The sequence below is a fragment of the Mesoplodon bidens genome, assembly GCF_964165515.1.
Source record: "Mesoplodon bidens genome assembly, chromosome: 2".
NCBI classification, from domain to species: domain Eukaryota; kingdom Metazoa; phylum Chordata; class Mammalia; order Artiodactyla; family Ziphiidae; genus Mesoplodon; species Mesoplodon bidens.
Genome location: NC_138177.1, coordinates 23,314,984 through 23,340,401, shown reverse-complemented (window position 1 = coordinate 23,340,401; position 25,418 = coordinate 23,314,984). Strand labels below are relative to the sequence as shown.

The 25,418-nt window shown below is 48.4% G+C and overlaps 1 protein-coding gene across 2 annotated transcripts in view; it reads left to right on the top strand.

Moving 5' to 3' along the window:
* PARP1 (poly(ADP-ribose) polymerase 1) overlaps positions 1-25,418 on the top strand; it is a 42,981-nt gene that overhangs the window by 3,581 nt on the left and 13,982 nt on the right. The window contains exons 1-13 of one of the 2 annotated variants that reach the window (XM_081256235.1): positions 810-1,067; positions 1,155-1,320; positions 9,428-9,543; positions 10,852-11,066; positions 12,685-12,784; positions 14,629-14,745; positions 15,376-15,552; positions 17,949-18,093; positions 19,637-19,777; positions 20,468-20,710; positions 21,014-21,082; positions 21,271-21,403; positions 23,259-23,454. In XM_081256235.1, the coding sequence (XP_081112361.1) occupies positions 1,029-1,067; positions 1,155-1,320; positions 9,428-9,543; positions 10,852-11,066; positions 12,685-12,784; positions 14,629-14,745; positions 15,376-15,552; positions 17,949-18,093; positions 19,637-19,777; positions 20,468-20,710; positions 21,014-21,082; positions 21,271-21,403; positions 23,259-23,454 (1,857 nt within the window). In that variant the 5' untranslated portion in view covers positions 810-1,028. Of the gene's footprint in view, positions 1-809; positions 1,068-1,154; positions 1,321-9,427; positions 9,544-10,851; positions 11,067-12,684; positions 12,785-14,628; positions 14,746-15,375; positions 15,553-17,948; positions 18,094-19,636; positions 19,778-20,467; positions 20,711-21,013; positions 21,083-21,270; positions 21,404-23,258; positions 23,455-25,418 lie in introns of those variants that run through there. The other variant, XM_081256234.1, reaches the window with a different exon arrangement.

The window sequence follows — 25,418 nt, the reverse complement described above, 5'->3', positions numbered from 1 at the left end:
GGACCTGAGGAAGTGTCGTTCGCCCCAGGTAGGGCTGGGGCACATTCTGGGCCCAGGGAACAGCTGATGCTGCTGTAAACCCAAGCTGCTTGATGCTGAAGAGTCCTTGTGCCCCAGCCTTATTGACCCTACACTTTATTTAACACCGTATATTAAATCCAGAGAGAGGCCGCTCACCTAGTAGGAGAGGGCCAGTTGGGAGATCTTGTCACTGCTTTTTCAGAGTACTTCCCCTGTCCGCACGACTCCATCCTGAAAGTTCTGCATGGTATTTATTTTTAATGCTGTTTTATGCCATCTGCTTGACATTTGGATTTATGTTCTATCAGAGCAGATGTCTGGGGCCTCTCTTGCTCCGGTCAGACCGTTTGTGTATTTTTAAGTACCTCTTCCTGCCGAGCAGTGTAGTGGAAAGAACTGTGGTCGCTGTTTCAAGTTGAGGCTGAGTCAGCTACTGCCTGTCTGACCCCCACCCCCATGCAACTGTGAAATTAGGGTGCTGGTTCCCCAGAGGGAGGCAACTGCAGGGTGTCCCCTGGTGGCTGGTGAGGGGCAGGAGGGACCTCCCAGCTGCTGGGGGTGAGGTGACACCCCCCCCCCCCGGTTCCTCTCTCCCTCGTAGAAATCCTTCATCCCACGCACATCTGTGTGGCTCGCTGCCGGTGTGACACTTCTCTGACACATTTGCTGGGCCCGGCGCCTGAGCTGGGACTTGTTCCGCATTGTTCTAAGTGCACAGAGCCCTTTGGGCCCAGCGGCCGGGCCTGGCGGTGGCGCCTCTCCGCGTGTGGGCGTGCGGGACGCAGGACTTGCGTCTCCCGTGCCCTCACCGAGCTCTGGGCTGAGCCTATGACTGAAGCACGGCAGCGACTTTGGTAACAGTACGCTGAACTCTTAGCCGAAATGCCGGTCAGTCCCGAGGGATGTCCTGGTCCCTGTCCCCAGGGCGGGCTCGGCAGCAGGCGCGCAGCTTTCATAGCTGAGGGGTGGGTGCTGATTGTCCATCCGTTTGCAGCTTTTCCCCTGCGATGTCGGGGAGTGGAGAGGAGGCTGCCCTTGGTTTACAGGTAAGCAAAAGGGGGCTAGGATGCCAGCTGCTGAGGGCCGGGCCTGAGGCTCACTCTCTTTCTCCTCCTCTGGTTCCGCCCTTCTAGTCGCCCATGTTCGACGGAAAAGTCCCACACTGGTACCACTTCTCCTGCTTCTGGAAGGTCGGCCATTCCATACGGCACCCTGACGTCGAGGTGGATGGGTTCTCTGAGCTCCGCTGGGACGACCAGCAGAAGGTCAAGAAGACGGCTGAGGCTGGAGGAGTGACGGGTGCGTGCACACCGGGGAGGGTGCGGGGGTCGCCCCAACCCCCAAAGCTTCCTGGGTTGTCGGGGGGGAGGGGAAGCTTTTCTGTGGCAGCAAAGAAAAGGTCCTTCAGCTTACCCCTCTGTTATTTCAGTAGCGCCTCAGTGACCCAGTGTTCTGTTTGGTGCAGGATATTATTTCTCCAGATGCTTGAAATGTAGCCTTTACATTTGTTGCGGTTGTTGTCTTTAATAGACCTTTTAGAGTAGTAGTTTTTAGAGTAGTTTTAGGTCCACAGCAAAATTAAGCAGAAAGTACGGAGAGTTCCCATGTACCCACAGAGGCGTGACCTCCGCCACCATCAGCATGCCCCAGCAGATGGTCCATTTGTTACAGTCACTGAACCCACACTGATACATCATCACCCAAAGTCCATAGTTTATATTAGTCATCACTCGTGGTGCTGTACATCTTATATGGGTTTGGGCAAATGTATAATGACATATATCAATCATTATAACGGCGTACAGGGTATTCCCACTCCCTTATAAAATCCCTCTGTGTTCCACCTATTAATCCGTCCCTCTCCCAGCCACTGACATTTTTCCTATCTCCATAGTTTCATCTTTTCTAGAATGTCACATAGTTAGAATCAAACAGTATGCAACCATTTCAGATTGGCTTATTTCATTTAGTAATAATGCATTTAAGGTTCCTGCATATCTTTTCACAGCTCAATAACTTACTTCTTTTGAGCACTGAATAATATTCCATTGTCGGGAGGTAACCACAGTTCATCCATTCACCTATTTAAGGACACCGTGGGTGCTTCCAAGTTTTGGCACTTACGAATAAAACTACTATAAACATCCATGTGCAGGGTTTTGGGTGGACCTAAGTTTTCAACTCACTTGGGTAAATACCAGGGCACACAGTTGCTGGATTGTATGGTAAGAGTATGTTTAGACTGCGAGCTGTCTTCTAAAGTGGCCAAACCATTTACATTACCACCAGCAATGAACGAGAGTTCCTGTTACTCCACGTTCTTACCAGGATTTTTTACCAATGTTTTGGATTTTGGCAATCTAAAATGTTTGTAGTGGTATCTCATTTTAATTTGCAGTTCCTTAGTACCATATGATGTTGAGCATCTTTTCACATGTCTATTTTCCATCTGTATATGTTCTTTGGTAAAGGGTCTGTTCAGATATTCTCCCAATTTTAATCAGGTTCGTTTTATTGAGTTCCTCATGTAGTTTGGACAACAGTCCTTGATCAGATGTGTCTTTTGCAAGTATTTTCTCCCGGTCTGTGGCTTGTCTTTTTTATTCTCTTGGCACTGTCTTTCACAGAGTAGACATTTTTGATTTTAATAAAGTCTAGCTTCTCAATTATTTCTTTCATGTACTAGGTCTGGTATTGTATCTAAAAAGTCATCACTATACCCAAGGTCATCTAGATTTTCTCCTGTGTTATCTTCTAGGAGTTTTATAGTTTTGTGTTTTATCAATACATTTAAGTCTGTGATCCATTTTTTTTTCCCCCAAAGACTGGGTGTGGGAGTACTATTGAGACAAATCAGTGATACACAGTATTATTCTGAAAACAATGTTTGTTTGTTTATTTTTAAATGAAAGCTTCTTTCTTTCTTTATTTATTTTTGGCTGTGTTGGGTCTTCATTTCTGTGTGAGGGCTTTCTCTGGTTGTGGGGAGCGGGGGCCACTTTTCATCGCGGTGCGCAGGCCTCTCACTGTCATGGTCTCTCTTGTTGCAGAGCACAAGCTCCAGACGCACAGGCTCAGTAGTTGTGGCTCACGGGCCTGGTTGCTCCGTGGCATGTGGGATCTTCCCAGACCAGGGCTCGAACCCGTGTCCCGTGTATTGGCAGGCAGATTCTCAACCACTGCGCCACCTGGGAAGCCCCTATGATCCATTTTGAGTTAATATTTGTGACAGGTTTAATCTGTTGTCTAGATTAAATTTTTTTGCATGCGGATGCCCAGATGTCCCTGCAACACTCGTTGAAAAGGCTGTTCTCCATTGTGTTGCCTTTGCTCCTCAAATATCAGTTGATTGTATCTGTGTGGGTGTACTCCTGTGTGGGCATATTTATCAATTTGTGTATTTCACCAGTACCACACTGTCTTGATTATATAGCTTTCTAGCAAGTCTTGAAGTCAGGCAGTGTCAGTCCCCTGACTTTGTTCCTCTTCAATATTGTATTGGCTATTCTGGGTCCTCTGCCTCTCATATAAGCCTTGGTCAGTTTGTCAACATCCGCAAACTTGCTGAGATGCCTTTAAATTTTAAACAGTTTTTTTTTTTTTGGTCCCCTTTTGAAGGAGATCTCCTGAGACTGAATTCTCATTTCTCTACCTTGCTGTGAACTGACCCAGTTTAACCTGTTGTTGTGACTCCAGGCTGTTGATGAGAACAAAAAGTTAAATCGTCCCAGATCCTATAATTCAGAGAGAACTATCATTAATGTTGCGGGTATCTTATTCGAAAATTATTTTCTATTCAAATATTGATGCGTGTGTGTTTGTGTGTTTTCATTCCTGCAGAAGTGGGATTCTACCTTAGGTATTAACTTTTTTTAATGTTCAGTCACCTCTTCTTGTGATAAAGTATACATGACACAATATTTACCATCTTAACCATTTTTAAGTGTACGTTTCAGTGGTGTTAAGTGCACTCACATTGTTATGCAGTCATCACCACCATTCATCTCCATAACTTTGCCATCTTCCCAGACTAACACTCCATACCCATTAAACACTCATTCCTCATCTACCTCCCCCCAGTCTCTGACAACCACTCTTATTTCTGTCTCTATGAATTTGACTACTTCTAAGTACCTCATATGGGTGGAATCATACAGTATTTGTCCTTTTGTGTTTGGCTTGTACTATATTTGTCCATTTGTGTCTGACTTATTTCACTCCGCATAATGTCTTCAGGGTTCCTTCATGTGGTGTGTGTCAGAATTTCCTTCCTTTTTTTTTTTTTTTTTTTTTTTAGTGAAATCTTTTTTTTTTTTTTAAGAAGATGTTGGGGGTAGGAGTTTATTAATTAATTTATTTATTTTTGCTGTGTTGGGTCTTCGTTTCTGTGCGAGGGCTTCCCCTAGTTGTGGCAAGCGGGGACCACTCTTCATCGCGGTGCGCGGGCCTCTCACTCTTGCGGCCTCTCTTGTTGCGGAGCACAAGCTCCAGATGCGCAGGCTCAGTAGTTGTGGCTCACAGGCCTAGTTGCTCTGCGGCATGTGGGATATTCCCAGACCAGGGCTCGAACCCGTGTCCCCTGCATTGGCAGGCAGATTCTCAACCACTGCGCCACCAGGGAAGCCCAGAATTTCCTTCCTTTTTAAGGCTGAATAATATTCTGTTACATGGCTATACCAGATTTTGTTTATCCATTCATTCATTGATGGACACGTGCGTTGTTTCTGCCTTTTGGTGGTTGGTGAACATTGGTATACAAATATCTGTTCCAGACCCTGCTTTCCATCCTCTTATGTATATACCCAGAAGTGGAATTGCTGGATCGTATGGTTTTTCTATATTCAATTTTTTGTGTAAACTGCAGTACTGTTTGCCACAGCAGCTGCGGGATTATACATCCCCACCAGCAATACATGGGGTTCTGATTTCTCCACATCCGTATCAACACTTTTGTTTTCTGGATTTTGGCGGGAGGGGAGGAGAGGTTGGTTTTTCAGGATTTTTTTTTTTTTTAGTAACTCTTCCTAATGATTTGAAGTGGTATTTCATGGTGATCTTGATTTGTATTTCCCTGTACTTACCTATTGCATTTTACAGCTTAATATTTACTCTTCATGTTAAAAGTTACAGATTTCCATCATTATTGTTAAAGGTACGTAGTATTCATTTCTTGAGGTCTTGCTAACTTTTGTGCATCATTCAAGTATTTGACATATATTAATTTCATTGAATCCTTGCCCCAGCCCTTTACCAGTTTTTCCAGTTGAGGAGCTGAGACACCTAGAGGTTAGGTAAGTGGCCCAAGGTTACGCTGGTGGTAAATGCTCGAGCTGAGATTCAAGTCCAGACTCTCTTGCTTTTGAAACTAGACTTTAAACCATTTGGCTCTATTACACATAGAGCTGCCGCAGATTTCTGGTATATCCTGGGCACCTGTCCAGTTTTTTCTTTAATTCCAAGAGGGGGAAATGCTGCTGAAAGAGATGAAGTATTTGAAGGCCTTCTGTGTGTGTGCCAACTTGCCTTTCAGAAAGGTTCTATCAGGTCCACTTGTACCAACAGTATGAGATGTACCCATTTCTCCACTTCCACACCATCGCTAAGTATTTTCATTCCTTTTCATTTTGCTCCTAGTGACATGGAACATTTTGTCCTGTGTTGATCAGTCATTTGTGTTACTTTAATAGTTGTGTGTGTCTTTTCCTCATTTTTCTCTTAGGGTATTGTTCTTTTCCTTAGTGAAGTACAAAAGATACTAATTCTTGGTCTCATGTTTTGCAAATATTTTTCCTGGTTAGACATTTTTCTTTTAGATAGGTTATTTTCTGTTTCATCATATTGAAGCTTCATCTTTGACTAAATGTTCTTGTCACATCTGTTTTCTCACTTGAAGTACCTGTTTTTGGTATTTTGAATAAAGTATCTGGTTTTGGTATTTTGAAATCTTTCATCCGGAATTTTAAAAATAATGTACATACAGTTATATGCACAAACTTTACGTGTACAGTTCAGTGAGTTTTGACAAATGCATACACACATCTAATATTCACCCCATCAAATTTCTGTACCCGCCACCCCCAGAAAGGTCCCTTATGCCCTTTCCGAGTTATCCTCCCCCTCAGCAAGGTAACCAGTGTTCTGATTTCTATCCCTTTGGATTAATTTTGTGTGATTTAGAGTTTCAGGGAAAAAGGAATAGTATCTTTTTCTCTGGTAAGCTGCTTTCGCTCAGCATAATGTCTGTGAGACTTATCCAGGTTGTTTCATGTGTCATCAGTTCTTTTTTTATTACTGAGGGGTAGTCTTTTGAGTATATCACACTTGGTTTATCCATTCCCCTGTGGGTAACTTTTAAGTTGTTGACAGATTGGGGCCATTACAAATACAGCTGCTATGAACACTTGTGTACAAGCTCTGTACATACATGTGCTCTCATTTCTCTTGGGTATATACCTGGGAATGGAGTGGTAGATCATACATTAGATGTACATTCAGCTTTTTTTGTTTTGTTTTGTTTTTTTGGTGGTACGTGGGCCTCTCACTGTTGTGGCCTCTCCCGTTGTGGAGCGCAGGCTCAGCGGCCATGGCTCACGGGCCCAGCCGCTCCGCGGCATGTGGGATCTTCCCGGACCGGGGCACGAACCCGTGACCCCTGCATCGGCAGGCAGACTCTCAACCATTGCACCACCAGGGAAGCCCGTACATTCAGCTTTTTAAAGAAAGTGCCCAATTGTTTTCCAAAGCGGTTGTACCATTTTACATTGCCACCAGCACTGTTTGAGAGTTCCTCCACACCCTCGTCAGCACTTGGTATGGTCACTCTTTTTGATATTAGCCATTCCAATAAGTGTGTAGTGATATCATGGTTTTAATTTGCACGTCTTTATTATTGAGCTGTAAGAGTTCTTAGAATATTCTAGGTGCGTGTCCTCTATTAGATATAAATAATGCAAATACCTTCTCCCAGTCAGAGGTTTGTCTTTTCATTTATTTACTGACTTTTTTGGGGGGGGGTGCTGCATTGGGTCTTTGTTGCTGCGCGAGGGCTTTCTCTAGTTGCGGCCAGCGGGGGCTACTCTTCATTGCGGTGCATGGGCTTCTCATTGCGGTGGCTTCTCTTGTTGCGGAGCATGGGCTCTAGGCGCGCGGGCTTCAGTAGTTGAGGCTCTCAGGCTCTAGAGCGCAGGCTCAGTAGTTGTGGCGCATGGGCTTAGTTGCTCTGCGGCATGTGGGATCTTCGCAGACCAGGGCTCGAACCCGTGTCCTCTGCATTGGCAGGTAGATTCTTAACCACTGCGCCACCAGGGAAGCCCTACTGACATTTTCTGAAGAACAATAGTTTTTCCTTTTGATGAAGTCCAATTTGTTGTTTTTGTGTGTGGTTTTTTTTCCTCCTTTTTGGGGTAGTAATTTCTGTCTCCTAAGAAATCTTTGCCTGCTCTTTAAGGTCATTGAAGGATATGCTCCAGAACTTCTGGGAGTTTTGTAGTTTTAGCTTATCTTAAATTAATTAATTTTATTTATCTTAAATTAACTTTTGTGTTAGGTGTGAGGCACACGTTTTTTGTTTTTTTTTCCATGTGGCTATTATTTTGTTCCAGCACCATTTGTTGAAAAGACTTTGGCTTCTGTATCAAAATCAGTTGATGGCGGCTTCCCTGGTGGTGCAGTGGTTGAGAGTCCGCCTGCCGATGCAGGGGACACGGGTTCGTGCCCCAGTCTGGGAAGATCCCACATGCCGCGGAGCGGCTGGGCCCGTGAGCCATGGCCGCTGAGCCTGCGCGTCCGGAGCCTGTGCTCCGCAGGGGGAGAGGCCACAACAGTGAGAGGCCCACCTACCGCACAAAAAAAAAAAAATCAGTTGATGATAGGTCTGTATCTGGTCTCTATTTGGTTCCATTGATTTATGCTACTCCACTGTCTTAATGATTGTAACCTTAGAGTAAGTCATGAAGTCTTGTAGTGTAATTCCTCTAAATTTGTTCTTTTTCAATAGTATTTTGACCTTTCTAGGTCCTTTGTCATCTCCTTACAAATTTTGTGGTAAACTTGTCAATTTCTCCCTCAGAAAAGCTTGCTAGGATTTTGATTGGCATTGCATCAAATCTGTAGATCAAATTGGGGATTATTGACATCTTAGTAAATTTAGTCTTTCGGTCCATAAACATGATATTCAGTTCTTTAATTTCAGCAAAATCTTGTAGATTCAGTGTAGAGAGAGATCTTGTATGTCTTATTGTCTTATTAAATTTATCTCTTAAGTATTCTGTGTATTTTAATGTTGTTTAAATAGTAGTGTGCTTTAGTTTCTTTTTCCAGTATGTTTATTGCTAATATATAGAAATGTTTTATATTGACCTTGTGCTCTGCAAATTTGCTGAATTCGCTTAACAGTACTAGTAGCTTTTTTGTAGATTCTTAAGACTAATCCCAGTTACAATCATGTCATCTACAAATAGAGATGGCTTTACTTGTTCTTTTCTACACTTACACATTTTGTTTCGTTTTCTTGCCTACTGCATGTATTAGAGCCACCAGTGCAGTGTTGTCTGTGGTAAGAGAAGACAGCCTTGCTTTATTCCTGATCTTAGGAGAGAAACATTCGGTCTTGGAGTTTATTTTTATATAAGAAAAGAATCTAGTTTTTGTCCCAAATGGTTGGCCATTTTTCCCCAAATTCTTTATTGAATGATTCAATCTTTCCCCGCTAATTAGGAATGCCACCTTACCACATATTTAATTTTTTTTCTCTCTTGATTATGGAGGTTTTTTGTTTTTTTGTTGTTGTTTGTCAGCTCTCTTGTTTTCGTTTAAGTATAGTTGATGTACAATAGTATATAAATTACAGGTGTACAATAGAGTGACTCGTGTAATATATTACATTTATATTTATAAAATATTGGTTATATTCCCCGTGTTGTACAATATATCCTTGTAGCGCCACATGTTTAATTCTTACATATACTTTTATCTGTTCCTATATCAAGATACTCCCTTTAACTCATCACTCAACTTTGATAAATGAAAGTGTAATGGAAATTAGAAGGCAGTGTTGGAATTTAGTATGGTACAAGGTTTTCATAGTAAGCACTTAGGTTCTTTCCAGAGTGAAGAAGGGGGCTACAGAGGAAATGGAGAGGGGGGACAGTGAGACCACCACCAGCTAACATTGTGCTGTTTCCAGAAGGCTGTCTGAGAAATTTTTTTTATTTTATTGCCAGAAAAGAACCTCTGTTAACCATCCACAATGGTTAGAAACAAGTGTAGATGAGATGGACCAGCTGTGGTCACCCAGAACACAAGGTGTCCTGGTAGAGGAATCCCAAGAGGTAGAGGAGGAGGACAGGGGCTCCTTGGAGCTGCATGGAGGCTGCTGAAATGAGCGTGGCTGTGTTTCATGCTTCAGGCAAAGGCCAAGATGGAGTTGGCAGCAAGACGGAGAAGACACTGGGCGACTTTGCAGCAGAGTACGCCAAGTCCAACAGAAGCACGTGCAAGGGCTGCATGGAGAAGATAGAAAAGGTGAGAGCTTTGGACTTCACCTGTCTGACTTTTTGGATTTCTTGCGTTGGATGTCATCGGATATCTCAAAGGAAAAGAAAAAATAGGGGCTTTAGGTGCTGGCTCAACACTAGTGGTTAAAAATAAAGTGAAGATCTTAGTAGAGACAGGAGATGACAGTGAATTTTCTTCCAGGCAGGTCTGGCCCTGATTATTCATGGTCCAGCCCATGTACGTCGCTGCACCTGCTTTTAGGAGACCTGGGAGAGTTTGAAAAACATTTACACAAGGGCTCTCTCCTGGGCGCTGCAGTGGCTGGGGGAAAGCTGTGTTTTATGGTAGCATTAAGTTTAAGGAGTGTGTTTCTTTCCTGGTGTGAGCCTCCAGGTTTCTTCCTCTTAACAGGAACTTCATTAACCACCCTTCCCTACCAACTCTGGTCCCTGAAGAATGACAGCTGGTCTAGCGGAATGACGGCTATCTGAGTAGCAGGGACACAGGTGGAGGGGTTGGCCTGTGCCCTTTAGCCTCATTACCCAAGATGCTCTGATCTTAGGTAAACATGCTGGTTGATTAATTCAAGGCATCGATTAAAGGTTTCTGCATCCTTGGTTTTATACAGGAAATTGAGGTGAGTCAGTGGGTGTTTAGAAAGGAAAAACATGAAATTGCTAGATCTTTTCCAGCTACCTTCAACCACAAGAATTTGAGGCAAAAGTTAAGGTTCCAAAGGGAATGCCCGAGACTGTGTGCTGCTGCGTGTTGCTTGGCCTGAAGTGGAGTAGTGTCGGTGCTCCTGTTCCGAGGTTTCCAATCTGGGCTCACAGGCATGAAACTCACTCGGAATGTCAGGCCTGGGAATTGTAAACCTGGGGAGGATGGCAGGACTAGATTCTAGCTTATAGATAGTTTATTACTGCATTTTAGGGGGTCTTCATATGTGTCAAGAGACTGAAGAGTCTGGGTGGGGGGATTGCAGAAAGTCCCTGCTAGAACTGGGGTCTGCACTGGCTCCTTCTGAGCCTGCGATAGAGCAACCCAGGCATTGTTCTTATGTCTGCACCAGGTCAGCAGAACATCCTCAGGGTAAGGCTGTTACCTCCTCACTTGCCCAGGCAGCTAGGTAGTCGGGTAGCTGGTTGGACTTAACCCCTTCTTAAATGGGGTGCTGAGGCTTGAGGGAAACACAATCCTTGGTGGCATAAAAGAGCCAAAACCTCCCAGCAGCCCTCCCATTGCCTTCGGTGTGGACCTGGTCGCCCCTGGCCCCCCGATGTTTGACCATCCTTCCTTGTCTGTCTTTGGTAACACATGTGGATTCTCCTGCAGGGCCAGGTGCGCCTGTCCAAGAAGATGCTGGACCCCGAGAAGCCCCAGCTAGGCATGATCGACCGCTGGTACCACCCGAACTGCTTTGTTGAGAACAGAGAGGAGCTGGGCTTCCGGCCTGAGTACAGCGCGAGCCAGCTCAAGGGCTTCGGCCTCCTCGCCGCGGAGGACAAGGAAGCCCTGAAGAGGCAGCTCCCGGGCATCAAGAGTGAAGGGTGGGTGCCGGGGCCGGCAGGGTGGGGGCTTCACACAGGCCCAGAGTCCATATCACTCCTGCGTTCCCCTGGCTGCCCGTCAGAAAGCTGGGGGTGCAGGCGCTGGGAAGCAGCAGAGCTCCGCCCCTTCCCCAGCTGAGGCGGTGGGGGACACGGCAGGGAAGTCCTGGGGAAGCTGCAGTGCGCGTTCCTGCCGCTGCTGGTGGTCTGTTCCCTGTCCCGCATCCGACCTCCGTGGACAGGCAGAGAGCAAATCCCACTTCCCCCTGCTCCGTCTGAGCGTTCCCCTGGCTGGAGTCCACCACCGCCACCCTTCCTCTGACCCCTGCGTGACCCACGTTCACTTCCCCCTGATGTCCTCGTGTGGATGCGTCCCTGTGTTTCTGGGTCTCTCTTGAGAGCGGCGCTGGGAGAATCTTGACCATTTTGAAATGGGGGAGGGGGCGGTCGATAAGTTATCTGGTTGAGAGTTCAGAATGGTATGGCTTTCATACGGTGCTAACATTTAGGTCTATGTTGATCCTGTGGGCACTTCTTTCCTGTGTTCCCTCTGCCGGTCCCTCGGCTCCAGTCTAGTTGCTTGGTGACAAGCCCACCAAGGGGGGCGTGGCAGGGCTGTGGTGTACACTGTGCTCCTTGGACAGTGTAGGGTTGGGGTGACCCCACATCCCCATCATCAGGCGGCCTTCGCGCAGTATTTCAGTTCAAAACGCACAAGTTTATTGCACCGCACACGTGGCTCTGGAATGTGAAAGAAAACTGGAAAGTCAGACCCACACATTTAAAAAGCCTCAGGGTGCTTTGATATGGGGTGTAGGTGTAGGAGTGAACAGGCTCACATTTATGCTGTAACAACCAGCATTGGTTGAGCACTTTTGGCATGCCGCGCACTATGCTAAGCCTTTTACAGAGGATATTTCATTTAACCATCACCGTGATGCTACAGAGTAGATGGTATTCTTTTCCCTGTTTTTACGGATGAGGAAAAAATGTAAGGGTTTGATCTCAGGCCTGTGTGATGGCTGAAAGTGAGTATTAACCACCGTGGCTGACCCGCCCTGTTTCTAGGGCCTACTGATGACCCTCAGTGCCCTCTGTTAGGTCAGGAGTGATGCTGCTGATCTTAGTTGGCAGCGTTGGCTGACCCAGCTGAGGCAGACTGGTTGGCAGTGCCTAGACCACCGCTTCTTGTTGGGCTTCAAGTGGCAGCACAGCCTCCCCGGTCTGAGAACAGCCTCTTGGCCTCAGGAGCAGCCCTGTGTCTTAGATTGAAAGTCTCAGCGCCTGGCACTGATGCTTTGTCTTTCTGCAGTCCCCGCCCTCAGTTATGGTCTTACCTCTGGCATAGTCCCTGCCAGAACCTTCCAGGCCACCTCATCTGTGCTGCGCCAGGTTGTTCCAAGGCCCTGGAGGGACCGCTGGCCCCTCCTGGCAGCTGTGCTTCCTGAAATGGATGACGTCAGCCACAGACACTGCCTGAGCAGAGGGCGAGCTCCTCAGTGGGCAGGGCCTGGCTGAGCCTCATGAGAATGGCCTTAGGATGCTGTGTCCCAAAGCTGTTGGCTTTCCGGGCTTTAATGGCTCTGGTTCTTTCCCTTACATCCTTTGTCTCTTTCAGAAAGAGAAAAGGCGATGAGGTGGATGGAGTGGAGGAAGTGGCCAAGAAGAAATCTAGAAAAGACAAAGACAAGGAGAGTAAGCTTGAAAAGGCCCTCAAGGTGAGTCCCGAGCTGGGCGTCTCCTCTCGCCATTCAGTCTCACCTCTTTTCCTCATTCTGGGAAGAAAGTTCAAGGAGGTGCGTGTGTCCTGCTTAATGAGAGCTTTAAAAATTCCCAACTTCATAGCTGTTGTTAAATAGCCTGGCTTCTCCCCCGGGTTTTCTTCCCTCCTCACAAAGCAACAGTTCTTACGTGAAAGCACCCACAGTGGGCTCTAGGCGCCCGGGCGGCGGCGGCCGGGCTCGGCAGGAGCCGAGCTGTCGTCGCTTCCCGCTCAGCAGCCTCGCGCTGGGATGGGCACGTCATGCTTCAGCCACGCTGCGCATCACTGTGCCTCCCGGACCTGTAGCACGTTGGAAACGGCGTATTGAATTCAAGGATGCCACACGTTCTTGGCACAGACAATGGCTGGAAGAGATGAAGCTCCGTGTTCTCTAATGAAAAGCTCTCGTTAAAAAAAAAAATCATAAAAGGCACGTATTAAGAGGAGCAAACTGCCCGTTAGGTCAGCGGTCACTGACCAGAGAAATTCGTCCCTGTGTTGGTTACGTGTGTATCAAAACGAAGCAAAACTTGTTAACCAGAAAAAGGTGAGTGTTCGGGAAACTAGGGGAGAGCAGTCAGTCGCTTCTTGGGAGCGTGATTTCCACGAGCCCTCTGCTGCGCTCTTACGTGAGTATTCCGTTTTTGCCAGTGGTGTAAAAAATTAGGAGCAAGTCCTGGTGTGGTTCCAGCTGCTTGATAAGAATCACAGATTCGGTGTGGTTGTCCTTCAGTTAACAATGTGTCAGTTTGGTGCCAACCCCAGCTGCAGTGGAGCTGGGGTGCTCTTTTGCATTTGCCCGTCGTGCCCACCTTCCCCGTCTCCAGTGTTGTCAGAGGCAAAAAGAAAGGCAAGCTGGGAACGCTGCCCATGGTCCCCACCCTGGCACACCCATTTGTGCTGGCCTCCCGTCCTTGGTCGCGCAGATGAGATAGTTCTGCTTCTGTGATCTAACCTTGTACCCTTAGACTTTTGCCTCATGCTCCCTCATCTCCGTCACCGGTGGCCCAGCACGTGGCGCTGCAGGCAAGGATGTTATCGAGAGGCCCTTACAGAGGCTGGGAAAGGGCGCGTGTGTGATGACCGTTGTTGTCAAGCGAATTTAACTCCTCGCTCGGTGCAGAGAGGGCCGGCATTTGCCTGTTTTGCAGAGGTGGTGGGGTCTGAGGCTGAGACGTGAGTAACTCGCCCACCACCCTCAAACGGGAGGACGCTCTTCCCTGCCCCGCCTCTGACGTCAGGAGACAACTGCCTTGCTGGCCAAGGTGGTCGTGAGAGTGCGTGCGACGGCGTGAAAAGTGTCCCACGCAGAGTAGGCGCTGCATGAATGTTACCACCGAGGTTTAAAGCTCCATCTTCAGAGGAGCCTAAGTCTGTTCCTCCGCGCTACTGAGGAGGTGGGAGGTGTTTGGGGATCGCCCCTGCTGCTGGCTTTCAGGTTGTTGAGGAGCCACCCCTTCCTCCCTTAGGGGCCGGGTCTTGGGGCACATGAACCTGGTGCTTCGGGCGCATTCCTGGGTGTCCTGGGACTTGTCTCTGAGGGGCTGGTTCCGGGGACCCCGGCGCCTGGGCCGCGGCCTCCCCACCTGCCTCGGCCCTCCCTGAGCGCCCACGCCCCAGGCGGACACCGCGGCCGCGAGCTGGGAGCGCGGTCCTGGGGATGCGGCAGCCCCGGGGCAGCTCAGCTGAGCGCAGGGCTGTGACTAGAGGCAGAAGCGAGCCAGGGTGGAGTCTTCCTCCAGTTGGGTGTTTCTTTCTTTGAGAGGAGCTGGTCTCTCAGCTGCTGGCTCTCGTGCACAGGCCCAGAACACCCTGATCTGGAACATCAAGGACGAGCTAAAGAAAGCATGTTCGACGAATGACCTGAAAGAGCTGCTCATCTTCAACAAGCAGCAAGTGCCCTCCGGGGAGTCTGCGGTGAGCTGCCTCTGTGTTACGGGCGCCGCGAGCCGAGCGGCCAGGCCGTGCGCGGTCACTGTCCCGGTGGAGTGCCGGAGGCCCTCCGGGTGAACACCTGCGGGTATTAATCGGGAGTGAAATTCCATAGTCGCGTTGCATGGTCATCGCCATCAAGGTCGCCGCTTGCGGGGGGCAGGAAGGGGCAGGCGCTCAAGGACCGAGGTGGGCTGCACATCTGCCTCGTGTGTTCATGCCACAAACTTCGGCCCGAGGAGCCCTCTCTGCTGCCTTCTTCTCACAGACTTCCCGAGGGCTGCGAGGGCTGTCTCCCCTGCAGGCCCTGCCCTGCCGTCCCTCTGGTGCAGAAACAGTGGATGTTCTGGGTTCTCCCTTTATTTCTAAGTCACCGAGGGAAAGGGGAGCTGCAGGAACCCCTCATGCGTGGAAGTAAGGTCTCATAAAGCACAAAAATGCAAGCTCCAACTGTAAACCGCCTTCTCCGGGGAATGTTAGGAACCTCAGGGCAGTCCCTCCCTTCTTTTTTAGCGAGTGGAGTCCGTGCAGGTTCTTCATCCCACGTTGGTCAATGTCCTCTCCTGTAGCTGCCCCTCTCCTCCTTGACTTGCTTCTCTTCTTCACTGGCTTCAGATCTTGGACCGAGTGGCCGACGGCATGGTGTTCGGTGCCCTCCTTCCCTGCGAGGAATGCTCAGGCCAGCTGGTCTTCAAGAGCGATGCCTATTACTGTACCGGGGATGTCACTGCCTGGACCAAGTGTATGGTCAAGACACAGACGCCCAACCGGAAGGAGTGGGTGACCCCAAAGGTAAGTGGGGGTGTGGATCCTGGGATATATTTGCAGAAAAACCTGGTCCCATCTTCTGGGCTTGTCCACACTCCAGGTCACCACGACTGCAGAGCAGTTTCTCAGACCTCTTTACATCGGGGCCATCCTCATAATCAGATTATAGAATTATGTCCTTGGTTCTGTACATTTGCAAACTACACAGATGTAGTACCAAAGCACTTCCAGCTGGAGCACAGGTTTGTCCACCTGGTGTAAAATCTTCTTGCTTGCAAAGACCGTGAGTTACTTTTATTTCTGTTTATCAAGTGCCTACCCTCTGCCAGGCACTGTTCTGGGCACAAGGTGGTGAACAAATGGTAATTCCTGCCTTTATGATGGGAGAGTGTTTCTCAGAGCAAGACATTTCCTTGCCTTGGTGCTAGACGGGGTGTTGGGTCCAGAGTTCACGTCTCCTGTTGATCTCTCTCTCTCTCTCGAATTCTCAGAATGTAAAAAACCTCAGTTGGGGGACCTTGTTTGGAGCCGCACTGTTGGGGGAGCCAGCAGTGTCTTGGGGGGCTGGCTGCTGGATGGACTCCCCTGTGCCCTCAGACTCGGTGCGAGCTGGCGCCCCACCACCTGGGGCTGTCGTGGGCTCCTGGGCTTGGGATTTGATACCCGTCAAGTTCCCTCACCGCCCGTGCCTTCTCCCCGGGTGGCTGAGCCTTTGGACCAGTGACACATAGTAAGCGCTCCATAACTGCTGCCTGTGGGCCCTGGGGGCAGTATCACCTCAGCACCCAGAGCTGAACTCCACTTTGCCGCTTGCCCCTTCCACTCACTCTTTCCTTGCCCTCTCTGTTCGCTACCATAATTACTGTATACGTATCTCTGTACTTTTGCTTGCTCGGTTGCTCTACAACAAGTCTGACCTTGTCCTTTCCCCACCCTTAAAACCTTACAGTGATTCCCCATTTCTTCTAGAAATATTTTCCCAGTTTTTCTGAGAATGCCATTGTTACAGGCCCGTTTGTGGTATTTGTATCCCTTTTAATATCTTAGGTTAGGAAAAAAGTAAGATCGTGATGTGAACTGTTTAGTATTTTGTATGTCAATTGCACTGCATCTATGTATATTTTTAAAGGGTTATTTTAAAACGGTACCTACAGATGCAAGACATTTTGTCAGGTGGACAGTACTTGCTGCCCATGCAAATTCATGGATTTACAGACCATGGGTAGGGACTGTGCTGCCCCCAGGGGCTTGGATCACAGAATCATGGTCATCTCCTTAGCTTGAACTCCCCTCCCCCAAAGCCCTCCATGATCTGGCTGCAGCTACCTTCTGCAGCCCCTCTTTCTGCCACCTTTTTTCTCCTCGCATACCACTCACCACGCCTACACACACACACACACACTCTCTCTCTCTCTCTCTCTCTCTCTCTCTCTCTCTCTCTCTCTCTCTCTCTCCCTCCCTCCCTCCCTCCCCCTCCCTCCCTCCCTCCCCCTCCCTCCCTCCTTCCCTCTCCCTGCCCCTGACTTGGCAGGTCACTGCCTCCAAGGAGCCCTCCCAGCATTCCCAGTATTGCATCGCTTCAGCACGCCTCTGGTTTAGAAGCTAGCTCCTGTGTAGAAGTTGCCTTCGTATATCTGACTGTCGGTCAGGGCTGAGCTTCTTTCTCAAAGGCAGAAACTCTTTCTAAACTCACTGTGATATGTGGCACTGTGTTAGATGCCCAGCATACATTTTATCTACCAGGCAGTCATTGACCATGGATCTAGCAGGGAAGGGCTGTTTCTTGATGGGAAGAAGACTTAGGAGGGTAGGGACCTGGTCCCTGAACCTGGTGTATGTGATGTTTATTGAGTGAATCACCCGGAATGCCGGGGGACCGTGCTGGTGGCAGAGTTAATACTAAACACTGACTGTTGATGGGCCCCCTGCATTCACGGTCCCTTCTTCTAGGAAGGGAAGGGAATTGCCCTGATTTCCTTTCGGGTAATCATCTCTCTCCCGTGCTCTGGGGAGTCTGGGGGGGCTTTTGGTCATGGAATGGACATACGACCCCAGGAAGAGGCCTCTTCATTCTTGAGGGGAACAACTCCAGAATGAGGCCTGGGGGTTGTAATCAGGTTCCAGCAGTGGTTCCCTGACCAGATTATCAACTGGGTTTTTTTGTTTGTTTTGTTTTTGTTTTTTTAAGGAAAATATTTTTTCTCTTCAAGCGTCACAGTACCGGCTGTATTATAAATGTAGAAGTATTGCAAATAAGCACCATATCAGCAGTAATACTGTATTTCATACTAAAAGCCTCACATTTTCCTATTTTGTGTTATTCTTGGTCGTAAGAAGACAAAGATTCTTAAGTTCTTTTCTCTATCAGGTGGTTATTTCAAGGGAGAACTGGTTTCTTAACTAAAACTTACACTCTTTAGGAATTCCGAGAAATCTCTTACCTCAAGAAATTGAAGATCCGAAAGCAGGACCGTATATTCCCCCCAGAGACCAGCGCCCCGCTGGCGGCAGCACCCCTGCCCTCTGCAGCCCCGGCACCCGCCACTGTGAACTCCGCTCCCCCAGGTGCAGCTCCGGGCCAGCCTCGGGGAGGGTGGGGGGACTGGGGCCCTGAGCTTAGGGTGGGGAGGGTGTCCGTCTGGGTTCTTCGCTGGCTGATCCTGGGGGGAGGCTCTGCCCTTCTTCTCCCCATCCCACCCCCAGCAGGAGGAGGTAGGTTGGGGAGGGGGGCTTCTGAGAAAGGCCAGGGAGACAGTTACCTGCAAGGGGCATTCAGACTCTCCTGCCTGACTGCGCTACGCTACAGAGCAGCATTCCAGGGCTCAGCTTTGTGCTTCTGGGCAGCCCTGCCCCCCACCAGTCATCCTGAGCCTGATGTGATGCTGGGTCTCTGTCGCCTGCAGAGACTTGCCGTACTTGTTGTGATCAGTGTCCGCGAGAAGTACTCCACACCAACAAAGACAGTGAGATGAGTTTGTGTTTTTGTGGCAGAAGATACTGCTGTCTTTGTTTACTCAGGGACGTGTGGCGTAGTCTAATGGTTACGGCCACCGTGTGCTGGGTGGAGGATGAGGATTCTTCCGTGAACGTGAGCCCAGCAGTGACCTCCCTCCATCCTCTGGGGAGGGGACGTGTGGGTGGTCATCCCGAGTTCACCCTGCTGCCTGCAGCCTGGGTCCAAGAACAAGTGTGGTGGGCCCGGTGGGGTCGACGTCCGGGCCCTGCCTAGTAGTTCTCCCTCACAGGGACAGCTTAAAGGACTCCTCCCCACAGCATCTCTTGTGGACATGTGTAACCAGCTCTGTGTGTTCCCGTTTGCAACAAACAGAAGGCACACCCCTGACCCGGGTCTTTCTGGCCGGGGTCAGTGCTAAATACCTAAAATCCCAGGGTTCTTGGTGCCTGAGTCAGTTCTCTCAGCTCAGTGTGGTCCTGCTGACCAAAGCTCTCAGTGACTGCCATGGACAAGGCTACCCTTTAAATTTTTTATTTTTTTTGGCCACGCCGCACGGCATGCAGGATCTTAGCTCTCCAACCAGGGATCGAACCCATGCACCCTGCAGTGGAAGCGCGGATCCCTAACTACCTGACTGCCAGGGAATTCCCCAAGGCTAGTTTTTTTAATGGGGTTGATTAATAGGCGTCCTGTGAGCAATGTAGTTTGCTTTTAGGCATGGGGTGAGGAGAGAATAACAGAAGGAATCGGGAGTTCACGTGACCCCAGCATCCCACCCTCTGGCCAGCCTCCTGGTCCTTCCTCGCCTGTCCGTGGAGCAGCCCCAGGGTGCCCCCGGCCACCTCTACTCGAGGCCTGCTGTGGAGCAATGTCAGTTCATGGCTTCTCCCCGGCCGGTCCTTTCTGTGCTGAGGACTGCGTACAGGTTGCTGTCCTGTCCTCTGCTTTCCTGCTACTCTTACTCTTTTCTTCTGTTTACGTAGACTTCTCCTCAAGGAGATCCCTTTCTCCCTGATCAAAGAGGGTGCTGAGGCCTTTCGGGGGCCTTGCAGCTGGTCTGGCTTTCCCCTGGGAGCTGCTGCCTGGTCTCCTGCTCCCACCCTCCACCCCGGGCAGCAGCCCTGCCTAGTGATCCTTTTCTCCCATCCCCAGACAAGCCGTTATCCAACATGAAGATCCTGACCCTTGGGAAACTGTCCCAGAACAAGGATGAAGTGAAGGCCACAATCGAGAAACTCGGGGGCAAGTTGACAGGGACTGCCAACAAGGCCTCCCTGTGCATCAGTACCAAAAGTGAGTTCAGTCTGCCTGTGAACCAGAGGGATCCCTGTCTCTCATGGTTGTGTTGAACATTAAATGAGGTGAGGTGCCAAGCACAGTGTCTGACACACAGAGGGACCCCAAAAATGTGTCTCTTATCATCGCTGGCATTGTTCAGGTTCTCTGGAAAGGGGTGTGGGCACTTGTACTTGGCACTGCTGCTCCGTGTTGTCTACATTCACGTATCTAAAACTCCCAAGTACAGACTGTAACAGCCCACTCTTCTCACCTTGTTCACAAGATGTTGGTAGGTTTGCCTCCAGGCAAAAAGTTCACAGCCTAAGCAGGTTTGGAAAATGCAGAGTTAAAGGAAGGTGAACAGGTGTCTTTGCAGGCTTAAGATGCTGACGACCATTGTAAGTCTCCAAGACCAGAAAACAGTACACTGCTCTTCCCATAGGAATCTGACTTGCTTCTCTATGTAATACCTGTTAACATCTCGTTCTTTAGAAGGGTTTGGAGAAAGGCAGCTCTCACTCATCACACCTTAGAAAAAGGGGGATTGTTGCTGGTGAGAGACGACTGTCGAAATGAACCAAGGCCCCAGGCACTAGATTTTGAAGGAGAGGAGAGCTGTGGGTGACGAGGGTTGGGAAGTACCCAGCAAGTAATAACTGTGTAGTGATGTGAGATTTCAAAGTTCTTTTCCTCCGATTTGAACAGAGGAGGTCGACAAGATGAATAAAAAGATGGAGGAAGTAAAAGAAGCTAACATCCGCGTCGTGTCTGAGGTATTCCTCCAGGACATCTCCGCCTCGACCAAGAGCCTTCAGGAGTTGCTCTCAACCCACCTCTTGTCCCCCTGGGGGGCCGAGGTGAAGGCGGAGCCTGTTGAAGCCGTGGCCCCAAAAGGGAAGTCGGGGGCTGTGCCCTCCAAGAAGAGCAAGGGCCCCGTCAAGGAGGAAGGTGAGGCCCCGAGCTGCCCCACCCTGCCGTGGCCCCATCCTGCCGGGGGCCGTGGCCTCTGCCAGGCTGGCCAGGTCCGCCTGTGCACAGCCTCTCCCTTTGCGCCCGAATGGTCTTTTGAACGCTGCCCACACCAGTTTTCTCATTCGTTTTCCCTGGGCGCAGGATGGTGCAAGGCAGTACACAGATGCCATGTTGACATCTGACACAGGTGAAGGTGACCCACTCGCCCTGCCTGCCACCTTCCCCTTACTTTCTATTTATTTTTAATTTAATGTTTGCATTTCTCTATCCCCTTCCAAGGTACCAACAAATCTGAAAAGAGAATGAAATTAACTCTTAAAGGAGGAGCAGCTGTCGACCCTGATTCTGGTAAGGAAACGGGAGTGAGCAGAGTGAGCTGTGGGCACCCCGTTGATGAGGGAAACCATGTGGGACAGGGCTGCGCCTCACCCTCCAGCCTCAAGGCTCCCCGGTCCTGAGGACGCACACGTCTTGTGGGGAACCTGCAGACCCCCTTCTCCCTGTGGGACTCATCACAGGAGCTCTGTCCATGACAGGTCTGGAGCACAGCGCACACGTCCTGGAGAAAGGCGGGAAGGTCTTCAGCGCCACCCTCGGCCTGGTGGACATCGTCAAGGGAACCAACTCCTATTACAAGCTGCAGCTCCTGGAGGATGACAAAGAGAGCAGGTGCGCCGGGGCGGGAGTGTCCAGCAGAGCTGTGCTCCTGAGAGGCTCCCAGTGCTCCTGGGGAGCCAGCCGCCTCGTGAAGAGCATGGGTGTGTCGTGAGGCCTGCAGTGAGGGAGGGAAGCGGCCCTCGCCCCCAGACAGCCTTTCAGTCCTCACTCATCAGTGTTACCTCGGGCCCCCCAGTTAACTAAAGGCGTTTGGGTTCGCATCTGTTTGTGTGTTTTATTTTGAACATAGTGGAGGCAGGTAAGAGCCAGTTCTGGGGTGCTGAGGGGCTGGGCTGGCTTGGCCACGCACACTTTTCTAGTAGGGGCAGTTCTCTGCCAAGTCGATGGGCCCTCATTGCAGCCAGCACAGAGCAGGAGCTGCATGTTAAGTGGGGAGGGTGTGTTAAGTTCTAAAGCGGGGGGAGCACTTTCGTATATTAAAGTGACCTTTCCTTTTTAGCAAATGAAAACAGTTTACACATTGGAACTCCAGGAGATCCAAAAAGCTTTCCTCGTTGAAAGGCAAACCCCTGTGAGAGTGGCAGCCCCCGGGGGATACAGTCAGCGTCCGGTGCATCTTGGCCAGCTGCAGGTTGTAGGCACTGGCAGGCTCAGGCTCTTCACATCTCACCAAACCTTTCATTGAAAATGAATGTCAGAAGTGACCCTTAAAAGAGCACACGATATCTGTGTGGCTACTTAAAATTTCTGAAGAAGTAAAATCCTGCGTCATTTACTACCTACTCTTGTTGGAGATTTGAAGGTCAAAGTAGGGTATCTTGCTTGTAAAACATACCTTCCAAAAGCTAGGTGTGTGTTGGAGTGCAGGAGAAGGGATAGGGTTTTTGTGGAAATGTGCTGAGTGCCAGAGTGTGTTAAACAACAGGCAAATGAGAACAGAATTGTCCACCTCCAGCAAGCAAATTCTAATAGTGATTTTGGACATGGGCCTTATTCTGGTGGCCTAGATTTATTGGTTTTTAGAGGGAAAGGACAGTGTGGGCTGTTAGAGTCAGAAGGTTTTTTTCAGGATAGGTCAGCGTGCTGTCTTCCAAACATTTCCAGAGGGAAATAACCCAGCAGAGAATGAATTTGTATTTCTCTGGGCAGTAGCCCAGAAAACCAGCAGGAAGCCCCAAATCTTCTTTGAAATCTCTGGTTTTATTTTTTAAATGCATCCAAATCTTTCTGGGTTTCCAATATATCTGTGTTTATTGTGATGTAAAATTTAACTTATGCATGATTTCCACTAAAAAAAAATGAACTCGCCCAAAGCTAGGCAGCACAGCCCACAGAGTACCCAAGACTTGGCCCTAGATTGAGATAGAAACTGAAGATGCTAGCCTGGGTCTGTAGGTGGCTGACCCTGCAGGCTAGTGGCCCGCCCCGTCCCATTTCATCACATCTCAGCCTCTGATCTGAGCCAAAGGTTCTTCATTATTTTTAATACACGTCGTTGATGGTTGCATCACCTTGAACGCATGACTTCCAAGTGTTACTTGCTGTGTTTCTTTGGGGAGAAGAATTGGATATTCTTATGTAAAGTTCCGTAGGCCTCAGGATTTACTCCTCAAGTTTGGCTGCCAGATCCAAGGTTAACCTGTTCTTTGGTACTTTTTATAGCCCATTTGCCAATATGATTTGGAAGGGCATTTTTAAATTACTCTAAACTTACAACGCTCAGTTTAATAAAAGTAAAATAAAGGTCCTTCATTGTAATACCAGTTCCTTTTGTTCCTCTTTGTCAGTCACCATCAGTTTGGGGTGTTTCTCCCTCAAGGGGAATGGCAGGGAAGGGAGACTCATCCTGAAATACAACAGACTGACCCATGAATTTGTATCTGATGTTCCTCCTCTCCTCCCACAGGTATTGGATATTCAGGTCCTGGGGCCGTGTGGGCACGGTAATTGGTAGTAACAAACTGGAGCAGATGCCATCCAAGGAGGATGCCATTGAGCATTTTACGAAATTATATGAAGAGAAAACCGGGAATGCCTGGCACTCCAAAAACTTCACAAAATATCCCAAAAAGTTCTACCCTCTGGAGATTGACTATGGCCAGGTAATCACTTAATGCTCTTACACCGTCTAGTTCTGATAAAAGGAAGGGACACTGTTCTTTTAAAAACATGCCATGGATCAGATGGCATCATTGGTGAATCCTATCAAATGTTTAAAGGATTAATACTGGTCCTTCATAAACTTTTCCAAAAGAGAAGAGGAGGGAACACTCTTCAACTCATTATGTGAGACCAGTATTATCCTGATACCAAAGACGAACAAAGACATCACGAGAAAACTCCAGTCCAATATCCTTATAAATATAGATGCAAAATCCTCAACAAAATACTAACAAACTGAATCTAGCAGCACATGAGGATTTATGCACCATGACTGAGTGGGATTTATCCCAGGAATGCAAGGTTGGTTCAACATGCAAGTCAAGTCAATGTAATAGAACATGAATAGGATAAAGGGCAGAAGCCACACAGTCATCCAAATAAACATAGAAAAAGCATTTCATAAAATCCAGCACCCTTTCATGAATAGAATCTACACCGTGAAATATGAGATGGCGCTTAGATGAGAACAAACAGTGTGAGCGTTTTTAAGACTGTCAAGGAGCAACAGTCTTTGAAGTTGCTCCCTAAACACAACAGGGAAGTAATTCACAGATTCCAGGTGAGGTTTCTTATCTGAAGCTGTGTTGAATCATAGATCACATGACTTGCTTTATCCTCAAGATAGAATTATAGTGACTTGACGTGCTCCAGTAGGTCCCAGTTTTTAGTCCCAAATTATTTCCTAATAATTTCCCATTATTTATATTTGTTGCTTGACCATCTGCCTATATATTACCAGACAGCCTTCTGTTGTCTCTTGGCTGATACTTTTGTGGCCACTGGTTTTGACAAAATGCTTACCTTGTTTTTATTTTATTTTATTTATTTTTATTTTTGGCTGTGTTGGGTCTTCGTTGCTGCATGTGGGCTTTCTCTAGCTGCAGCGAGCGAGGGCTACTCTTCGTTGCGGTGGGCGGGCTTCTCATTGCGGTGGCTTCTCTTGTTGCGGTGCGTGGGCTTTGGTAGTTGTGGCTCGCGGGCTCTAGAGCGCAGGCTCAGTGGTTGTGGCCCACGGGCTTAGTTGGTCCGCAGCCCGTTGGATCTTCCCAGACCAGGGATCAAACCTGTGTCCCCTGCATTGGCAGGCAGATTCTTAACCACTGTGCCACCAGGGAAGTCCCACCTTGTTTATATATGAAAACTTACTGCTTTTATAATGGGGAGTGGTGCACGCTTATGTTGCAGAAAGTGTAGATGGTACAGATTTAATTCCAAATTTTTGAGGCCTAACGTGTCTTAAAGGGGGAATTCTCTAGTTTATAGAGAGTGTCATGAGCTCTACCATTAAAAATAGAAATTAGCTCTTGTATAACGTTGAGGTGGAGAATTTGGAGTTTAGAGTTGCACAGACTTGGTCTAACTCAGCAGTGCCCCCTACTGTGTTTATTTTTCCCATTTCAAAAATACATACAGCTGAGCAACACAGGTTTGAACTGCATGGGTCCACTTACATGTGGAATTTTTTTCATTAGTAAATACTACAGTTCTACACAATCTGTGGTTGGTTGAATCCACGGATGCAGCACTTAGCATAGGGAGAAACCAGGAATATGGAGGACCAACTCTGTTATTCTCGGATTTCCGACTGCACAGAAGACTAATGCCCTTAGTCCCTGAGTTGCTCAAGGGTCAACTGTATTTGTTTTAGAAAATTTTGAGAAAGACAGAGGCACAAAGAATTAAAATCATGGTGTATGTTTTCATACACTTCTTTCACTTCACAGCTACTTTTCTCCACTGTAACACTGGAGTCTTTCCTTACATACTGTGTTGCCACCACCAGCTTTTGGCCTTACTGTTCTAGGAGCATTTCCCCATGTCTTCTAGAGCAATGCTGTCCAACAGAGAGAGATAGGCAGCCACTTAGGCAATTTTAAATATTCTAGTAGCTACATCTTAAAAA